Genomic DNA, 9,919 nt, shown 5'->3' on the forward strand with positions numbered 1-9,919 from the left:
TTCTTCAAACACAACTCCGAATTTTATTTTGTAAGAAACAAACCACCAATGCCTAGGTTAGTCTTTAAAATCTACGAACAACAATTTTACGACATTGAAAGTTTCGCTATCCAGCAATTCCAGTTCACCAGTCGAACATATTAATTAACCTTGATTTTATACATCACAGAACCATAAAATTAGCATCGAGAGTGGCCAAAAATAGAAGAAAACATGAAACATGATAGTCATTTCGAGTTCTCAGCTTCATAATCGATATGCTTCGACCAATGCTACTCGAAGAATTGTTCTTCGAATGATAGGTGTGCAGTAACGCTACATAAGTAGTTCATTTTAAATGTCTGTAATCATCGAAAAATGTCAAAACCTTCGTAAAATCATTTAAAACTCCCAATTAACATGTCCCAAGAGTTTTTAGTTCAACATATAAACCATCCTAAATCATGCCATAGCACATAAAATTCTTCCATCTTTTTTTGATTAACTTGGATATCCAACCCGCTATGCGAGCCGACTAATCCCAGGACGACCACCTGCTTTGCAGATAGCCCGGAGTCAGCATATTTGAACCTCCGTGGCCACAAGGGGATTTTTATTCCTCCTTAGATTTGAACATGGGACATCCTGATACTTTTGACCTTTGGAGTCAAGCTCAAACCAATCAGGCACCACCCTTGTGGTTAAATTCTTCCATTTTTACCATTAAGATCATCAGCCCAACGGCACACGGATTACATGTAGATCCTAACATCCCTAAAGGTTTAAGCGCTCAAGCCTTTGTAAATTTTGTTGTATATAAATATGACATACTTAAAACAATTGTGTTTTAAAGATTAAAACCATCTCAAAATGATTAAACATGAATGTAACATCAAACATGTCACAATGCACAAGATTCTTGAGGGCAATAGAGACGTTGGATGTCAACATCTATAGGAGCATTACATTAATATTACATATACAAAACTAAGGGGTTGTTCACCTGCCTATAGCCGGGTAAGTAGCGTGTACCGGGTAATAGATAATGCCGTTTACCAACATCTTCTGACCAACAAATGTTGCTGACCCACTAAGAGCGTAAAGGCTTACTTACCCGGTCAGAGCATCTTACTCGATCAGTGATTATCCATAAAAAAATTTAGTAAATGGCTCTAACCTCTTAGAAAATTGCATCAATCATCCGAACTGTAATCGCTGTTAGAGTCGGGAAGCAAAGGGACAGCAGCACAACAAAACAACTCCTTATCTTTGAGAAGAAGACAACTACCATTGAAATCCCACTTTAGATCCATTACCGAGAACTGCGGTAGCGGAACGTTCACGCAGTAAGCACCCGATGGGGTCCACATGTACAAGTGGGACGTCCCGGTGCACAAAACTAGTCGAGTGCATGTTGGGTCCCAGGCTGCGGTTCGAATAGGGTCTTTCTGTACCAAAATGGCAGCAAGTTCAAGATGATTCATGTCCCATATCCATAAAACCGTCGGCATGCTGTCGTTGCGAGTGCAGATGTATTGGCTGTCTTTGCTCCATGACATGATTCCTGCAATTCGGTTGGATTGAAGTTATATTTAGCTGACTAACCTTCCCAAAAACTGAATTTTGAAAATCTAATCTTCTAGTGTATTTCTAAGTTTTTATTGGAGCATATTGTTTAGAACAAGAGGCAGATCAGATGAAGGTCATTGAGCTAAAAAATGATTTAGAAGGTCATGTTCCTAACTGAAAACTCATTAAAGTTATTTATCCAAATGACCCATTTATAAAGCAGGTTGAAAGCTCTGCTAAATAATTTTGGTCTATTTTGTTAAATGACCACCTATGGAAGTAACTTTTACAAACTAACATTCTAGTGTTTTTTCAAGATTTTCGGAGGGCAGTTTGTTTACCGCTAGAGGCAGGGTGCTTTACCACCAGAGGGATGCCATTTGAAGGTTATTGAGTTAAAAACAAACTTTAAAAGTTAGTATCCTAATTGAAAACTCATTTAAGGTTATTTAGTTAAACGAAATACATGTTTTCAAAGTGCTTTTGACCGGACTCATAATTTTATTAAAGTGTGTCGACTACTATTGTCAAAAGTCTGTAATTCTTCCTATAAAGACAAAAAGAAATTCAACCACAACCAATAGCACCAAGAAGTTGCAACAACAACTATGGACAAATAGGTACTTCTAGCTTAAAAGGTTGTTATAATAGGAAATGCTGAAATTTTCGTAGGACATTCTAAAATGGTAAATGTTGAATCCTATGGGCTGTGGGCATTCCACCTAAATCCTGTTTGGTTGTTTCCTCGACTGCATTGACCTCTAGAAATTTTTATACTCCCTCCGTCTCAAATAAGTGTCCACTTTCTGATAGGGCATACTTTCTAAGTATACCCTCAATTATGAGATGAAGAAATTCATACTCAGGATAAAATTGTCATTTAGTTAATTAAAAAGTGTAATAATTATACATTTCCAAACTGTGTGCTTTTTTCTTTCATTGTGGACGTTTATATTGGGACTAAGGGAGGATCTGTCAGATGCTTTTACAATTTATTTAGATGAGCAAAGGCGACCAAACAAGAGAAACTCAAGCTTACCAATTCCTTGCTTAGGATTTGGTTTGTCGGCAGGGGGCTTTTGGAAAGGTAAGGTGATGGGGAGTTCCATAACATCATATCTAACATCAATTAGTCCTTGTGGACCATATTCTGCAAAAATAAAACGTAAAGAACAAAAACACTGGAATCTTTATGGAAGAAGAAATCAATGCAAGCCAAGTATTGTGGAACACACATAAAAAGAAATGACGTCCAAAAAAATCAAGCAAACCCACATGCTAAATTTTTGGCATAATTAGCAGAATGTGGGGTGGGGTAACTATGTAGCAAAACTTAAACTTCTAAGCTTTTACAGCCACATGTTAGGAGCATGCGCTGAGGCACGCTAAGAACCGATGGTAATAGAAAGCCAATAAAATAAATTAACCAATACAACCACTGAGAACAGCCTTTTTGAGATTAGTGGCACATGTCAGCTTGAATCGGTACAACAAGCCTAGACGCAGATATCCACAAAGGCTGAAAAAACTTCCATTTTAGGTTTTCTGCTTTGTTCTTATCCTCAAAAACTTAGGAAATCGATAAAATAAGCTTCAAGTTCCTTCCAAAAGGCATGTTTGTTAGTTCTAGGTGTAAAAAAATATCTTCACATATTAATGGAAGTCATTGATGGGATAAGAACAGAAAAGCAACTCTACTCTTTTGGGGTTAGAGGTCAAGTCTGCGTACATCTTACCCTCCTCAGACCCCACCTCCGGAAGGGATATATTGGGTTCGTTTGGTTTGGTTTGTTTTATTGATGGGATAAGAACATCACAGACAATCAGTGCTATTAATCATGCAGAAAGCATCGAGTACAGTCATACTTCTACTAAATATACTTCTACTAAATGGTCATGGATGCAATAGGCATAAGAGTTAGGACATCAATAATGTGTGAGAGAGGAAAAGAGGGAGGGGGATGGATAAGTACTAGTGTTTACCAGAATTATGTTGTGTAAAATCATCTGTTAAAGACAAGTCAGACATATCTAGTTGTAACGGCTCATCAACCTCCTGAAATATGAAAATCAAAGACTGATATAATTATAGACATTATAATATAGGCATAATGTAATTTTTCGTTAAAGATAAGCATAATGTATTACTCCCCCCATCTCCCAAAAAATTGCAACACCTTCTATTTTGGGTTTGTCCAAAGAATGAAAAAAATTTCTTTCTCGGGAAGATTCCAATCCATATATACCTATTTAACCATAACAATCATTATAAAATATTGGTAAAAATAATTGTGGTTCACAACTTCTCTCGTTCTCTTGCCAGAGGTACCGTCCTCTTTCCCCAAACTTCTCTCATTGCCGTGTTATTAAGGGTTATATATGTATTTGATCTTTAATCAAAGAGATTTATGAAACTATGTGCCACGTCAATTTTAGGGATGGAGGGAGTATGATGCTGTTTAGTTTTGGCAAATCTTGAAATACAGGAAGTTAGTTACCTTGAAAACAGCAGCAGAACAAGGAGCCCTTACAGTAGATAGATGCATAAATTCTGCAAATACTTTCCAGGTTAAGTGATTTAGAACTCTTAACATCTGGTCATAACTACCAACAGCTAAAGACTGGCCATTAGGGGACCAAGAAACACTTTTTACACCCAATCCACTTTCATATGCTTGATATTTCGATAGACACCGTCCATCTAAGGAGTATATCAGAACCTACATGAACAATAAGGCAAGTAAGTGTAGCCAAAAACACCACCATAAGTTTATAAGGACAACGTAGGGTCATATAACAGTAATAAAAATAAATAAAGATGGGTGACAGCTGTAGCAAACAAGGTCCAGATCACACAAGATGATGAGTTTTAGAAGGCAGGTCAATTAGGGTTAGCTTTGACTCTGCTATTTTGGTCCCTTATTAAGTATCAAAGTATTACAAAAGCATCTTCAGAAAGATCAAATGACCTGGTAARTACAGGTTTGTTGTTTTAATAACCATAATTACAACACCACGATCTTCTCTTATATGAGAAGGCCAGTAGTAATAGACCTTGACAAAACTTGGAATAACACCAAAGTATCCTCTCATAAACAAGCTTGGCTGAGTGGTTAGATGACTTTACTTGATATGACTAATAAGGAGACAAAACTCTGAGGTTCATAACACCCAGGTACTTTCGCCTCGTTTTGGCTTGTGATACATGAAGAAGCTGAAGATGGGCCTACCATTTTAAACGGTTGAGTCACCGATCCAGTTGGATTTGCACAAATCAGAACCAAATATCGAGCCAAATTGGGAAAGGCAAATAACTGCTTAGAAAATTTGTTTGTCAAAGGGAAAGAAGGGAAAAACGTAGGGAAGAAAACTCTCATATTATTAACAAGACAATGAATCAATGACACAACTGGTCAACAACTAAAGAAAAAGATTTGTCAGCACCAGAATAATAAACACATATGAAGAGTGGGGTCTAGGCTAGGTGAGATCCATATGCCATCCAGGTACCTACCTCTATCTCTCTTTTCCTACTGTGGTCCCTAGAACCCCTATCATCCTTAATTTAATACAGTCACTTCAAACTGGAAGCAGAAGAAGGATACATACATAAGCTTTATACTAAGATTAAGAAACATATCTTAGCCTTAAAATTTTCAAATGCAGCAATATGAAAAGATGATAATATTATAATTGCAAACCTTATATTCAAGAGGGGAATCCCATATCACAATTGCAGTATCATCTGGTGACCATTCAACATCAGCCAGATCTAATGTATCAACAGCAAAAACACCCATGATTTCCCATGTTTGACAAGATATCAGGTTTACATAGTCTTTGCAATCACGTCTGGTGCATATTGCAGCAAAACTCCCATCCTTAGTGAAAGACACCCCTTTAGAAGCATGCTTTGGCCACTGCACATGTATACATGCTGTATTTAAAAGTGACCAAACGGTTAGGCGTAACTGGAACTCTGACGTAGTGAGTATATGGCGACTGTCTGGGCTCCACCTAGCATAAGCAATCCCTGCAGGACCTTCGTCTATTTTGCATGTCCATTCAGGTTGTGCTAATGACCATGCCTGTATCATTGGCTTCTTGTAAAGTCCACATAGTATGTACTCAGAATCAAGAGCCCACTCAATATAGCTTATCTTATCCATACATGAAAATAATTGTACAACCTAGATGAATATCAGAATCATGGGTTAATATAAAAACCTTTGAAATTTATTAAATATGAATGCTGCTAAAATCTGAGATCACCAACAAAAGAGCAAGTTTTCAACCAAGACGTGATTGTGTGCAGTAGAAGAAAGAGAATGCATATCCTTATTTTCATATGAAAACAAAATATAAAGAAAGAGGGGAGAGAAATTATTTACCGGCTTATGTCCTAAGTTATTACGTGATCAAGGATACAGTTCCATCTTGATTGTAAGTGGCTTGTTATCATGGCTTATATTTAGCATATATCATGGTCTAACTCTATTTATGTTCCTATAAATTTGCGAAGGTCCTAGCTCAAAATTAAAACGATTTCAAGAGCAAGATCGACTATGTCTGCGCTTTGAAGCTATTGATCAAGCATTTTTGGCTTATTCCTTTTATTAGATTTTTCAGAGGCTAGACATTTCAACGAATCTGCTTTAATGTTTGACATCTTTTACCACTGTATAAAAATGGTGCCTTTCAGTCCGAATTAGCATTGTGTTACTTGGGGGCACATACTTAATCTCCATTGATCAGTTTTCCCATTCACTGCATGCTTCAGAAACTTATAGGCCCACCCTTCCTTTTTTACATCTTTGCTTTAATGGAACTCAAAGCTCGGGGATCTATATCCACATTAGCAACTGCATCCTGTATGTTTCCATTTTCGAAATTGACATTGTATGGCTTATTTCCACCACCAACCCGCTGTCGCCTGTCTATATTTTCATTCCAGGTAGCGCTAGGTGTTCATATCTTTGGATAGAGTTACCATGATAGTTTTCTGACTCAAACGATAGATGTCCTTGGTTAATTACAAAACAAAAAGAGATTGGGGTTCATTTCCTGTATTAGTAGGTGTATTTTACTTTATGGAAACTACATATTTATATGGAATCACATAAACACCTATGAAGCATTCCATTATAGCAAATAACAAATTTAACTTCCTGAATTCTCAAATTAAGCACTAAATTATTACAAAACATAAACACAATCTTAGTAACGATAAGGCAATCAATCATTCTAAAGATTCACCTTCCCCCCCTTCAATACTCGGTAAACTAACAAAGCTACAAAATGCTGAACATCAGGCTACTCTGGACTCTCAAGTCCAGCTTTTCTGAATACACCCTATGTTCCAAAAAAAAATGAACATATACACAGGATTTTCGGAGATCAATTTGAATTAACATGCCCCTGACCTTTTGGTAATTTATGTAACTAGGATTTGACTAGAAAGTGCAGATACAAGAGAGCTTATCCATTGAAATTCTGAAAATATTGTTCCTACATGAAGAGACCCTGTACACAGCGTAATGCATCTCCTAAATCGAAATGTAACTTGCAATTAATCAGAATACTCATCCATCGTAACAAACTTAACCAGATAAAACATAAGCATCCTCAAAAAACCATAACTAATTAACAACTCAAACAATGCCAAATCTTGCAGAATACAATAATTTCTTAATCAATTACCTTGAAAGATAAAACATCTCGAATCACAAGCCGGTAGTCCACAGCAACGGCGAGATAGCGAGCATTTGGGGAGAAACAACAGGGACCAGTCTGCTTAAAAGGTTCTGTAAATTCCATCATAGAACACCCAAAGTATCTTTACGCGAAAACCTAACAAAACATGACTTGAATATCATGAAACATACAACAAATCCATGAAAAAAATCGGCTTTGAGAGCACCAATCAGCCCAAATTTTGAATTTAATAGGATAAATCGATCATGCGACGGAGATTTGGTAAGACGAGTAGATCTAAAAGGTGAAAAAAACTTGAAAATGGGTTTCAAATTTGAACTCACTGTGGGAGGAAAAGAAAGAATGAATGAATGTTTGACTTTATACTGTCAAACTGTGGGAATGGGTAAAGCAAAAGCAAGGATTATTTGAACAAAACACAATATTTTTTTAAAATTTTACACCATAATCTTATAAAATTAATTAATTTATTTATTCCAATGCATAATAAATATTTTTGAATGTTTGAATAAATTACTTATATCAATATCAAATTGGTAATAAAAGGTTTTTGAAAAAATTAAAGCATTTTAATTTATAATAAATTAATAAGTATTTTTATAAAAAAAATATAAATTGTTTCAAATAAGCAATCTCAAATACCCCCTTAATATTTGGATACCTCCTTAATATTTGATTTTTTTACCTTCATAACATTTTACTGTGAAATTTTAAATATAAAAATATTATGTTACAACAACATATACATATTGATGTGAACACAACATGTGGGGAACCAAGTTTAAGGTTTAAATGTTTATTTTTATTTCTTTCATAAAAAATAAAAATAATATTGTGGTTTTGGTTTCTTCTGTTTCAAGTAATAATAATTTATACCTGAAACTTAATGTTACATTGATTTTGTCCTTGTGTATTCTATGTTCTTTTCCAAGTGGTTGCTGACCTGGACTTTTAATTAGTTTTTAATGAATTACATCAATTATTTACGTAGTTTTAAGAAACTCTACCAATTACAATTATCATTATAATTTAGAAATCATACTGGAAATGTCGACCTTTGAACTTGCTTGTTTGGGTTGTCCCTCCCTCCATCCAACTCTTTTTATTGTTATAAAAATCTCTTAGTCCTAAATTATCATGTTTCATTATTGTCCATCAATCACGTGAATACATATAATAAAGAGAAAATATGATTATGTATTAAATAAATTTGAAATATGTGATGTATTATTATTTGTCTTAATTTTAATTGGTGGGACAGGATTGGTACGTAAAACTTTTATTAGGGGTGTTTGTGGTCCGATTTGGATGGGTTTAACCCCCAAAACCACAAACCAAACGACAGTGGTAGTTTAAGAAATTTTCCAAACCCCAATATTTCAAATATTTAGATGTCCTGCTATGGGCTTTAAACAACAAAACTTAATATTTATCTCCAAAATGAAATTTCTACGAATTTAACATTATTAAAAAATATTATACGAGTTATAAAAAACATTTATCTCCAAAACCTAAAAAAATTTGAGCAAGTTGAAAAAAAGTAAAGCAAGATCAGCAACAATATTTGAAATTTTGGATAATAATTGAGCAAGTCGATGGACGGTTTAGAATTTTGGATATTGGTTTTGATGGATGTCATAAATTTTCCGATTTCTGAACATGGATGATTGATAGGTGAAAACTAAAAAGTTAATGTCTTTGACGATTTTTTTAAATGGAACGAAAAAGGTTGAATCTACATCATGAAAACTAAATATAATTAGTGCATGTGTTTTTTAGTGGTTCAAACCGCTCAAAAAAAATGTTCAAACCATGGATCTTACTGGACCAAGCGGTTCGTCTATTTTTTAGACCAGACCGGAAGGCTAGACCTCTCAAACCGCTAAGAATGGTTCAATTTGACTTGTTCGACCAATTTAAGTGGTACAACAATTGTTTTTTTACACCCCTGATCTTTATCCCCTTTTGGTTGCCCATTTGTCGTGCATGGGAGGTAAAAAGGTCCTTTCAGTTTGTTGCCCGTTTTTTCACATCATCTAGTACTTTCCTTAAACTACGACAATCAAACCTTATTTTGCACAAATTGCTCCTTCCTCTTCTGAACTTAAGGTGTACATATTATGTATGCATGATCTTGGGCAAAATCATTCGAGGGATAGCACACACAATGTGGATATTCATACTTTAAATGGACTTATTGATTTTGACGATCTATGTGGTATGTGTTTATAGGTTTTATGATGTTGATCATCTATTTGTTAGTGATAATTGTATGTCTTGATTTTTTTCCTAGTCTAAAGTAATATTTCCCACAGTGATGGGCTTCGAAGTTTTTCATGGTGAGGGTATTCACAATGTGATTTTGGAATATAGGTGGCAAGTACCATGTTAGTGATCCAAAGGAAGATCAATATGTTGTTGAGATGAAGCATAGTTATGTTCATGTAGAAGGTGGACTTGATAAGGCTACCTTGTAAGCATGTTGTAGCTGCCATTTGGTACATCGTACATGATGGATATCAAGTGGGTGTACCAAAAAGTTGGGATTGTCCTTGTTATGAGCTTTATACATGAAATGTAATGTGCAGTTACAAGAGTAAACCCCTTATCAAGAGAAAGATGTGGCCTAGGTGTTCACGTATTTGATAAACATGTC

General features: G+C 35.2%; 1 protein-coding gene across 3 annotated transcripts; it reads right to left on the bottom strand.

Moving 5' to 3' along the window:
• Nucleotides 1-824: 824 nt before the first annotated feature.
• Nucleotides 825-7,583, bottom strand: LOC112525212 (WD repeat-containing protein WRAP73). Of its 3 annotated transcripts, XM_025135235.1 has the most exons (7): nucleotides 7,434-7,552; nucleotides 7,249-7,338; nucleotides 5,250-5,738; nucleotides 4,047-4,268; nucleotides 3,532-3,604; nucleotides 2,588-2,698; nucleotides 825-1,543 (listed from the first exon to the last, which is right to left on the bottom strand). In XM_025135235.1, exons 3-7 carry the CDS (start codon nucleotides 5,715-5,717, stop codon nucleotides 1,173-1,175), a joined length of 1,245 nt encoding a protein of 414 aa, XP_024991003.1. In that variant the 5' UTR covers nucleotides 5,718-5,738; nucleotides 7,249-7,338; nucleotides 7,434-7,552; the 3' UTR covers nucleotides 825-1,172. The 3 variants fall into 3 exon arrangements, with proteins under 3 accessions (XP_024991003.1, XP_024991001.1, XP_024991002.1); XM_025135233.1 differs by having other exon boundaries at nucleotides 7,249-7,583; XM_025135234.1 differs by lacking the exon at nucleotides 2,588-2,698 and having other exon boundaries at nucleotides 7,249-7,583.
• Nucleotides 7,584-9,919: the final 2,336 nt, after the last annotated feature.

The sequence above is a fragment of the Cynara cardunculus genome (genome assembly GCF_001531365.2).
Source record: "Cynara cardunculus var. scolymus isolate 2C chromosome LG 13, CcrdV1, whole genome shotgun sequence".
Taxonomy (NCBI): Eukaryota; Viridiplantae; Streptophyta; class Magnoliopsida; order Asterales; family Asteraceae; genus Cynara; species Cynara cardunculus.

What these genes read in the sequence shown, in the direction of transcription:
- LOC112525212 (XM_025135233.1), bottom strand. Translation starts at nt 7,368, where the DNA reads ATGATGGAATTTACAGAACCTTTTAAGCAGACTGGTCCCTGTTGTTTC. An exon ending in GAGATGTTTTATCTTTCAAG is followed by an intron (nt 5,739 to 7,248) that starts GTAATTGATTAA and finishes ATATTCATCTAG; the next exon opens with GTTGTACAATTATTTTCATG. An exon ending in GTTCTGCTGCTGTTTTCAAG is followed by an intron (nt 3,605 to 4,046) that starts GTAACTAACTTC and finishes TTCATATTTCAG; the next exon opens with GAGGTTGATGAGCCGTTACA.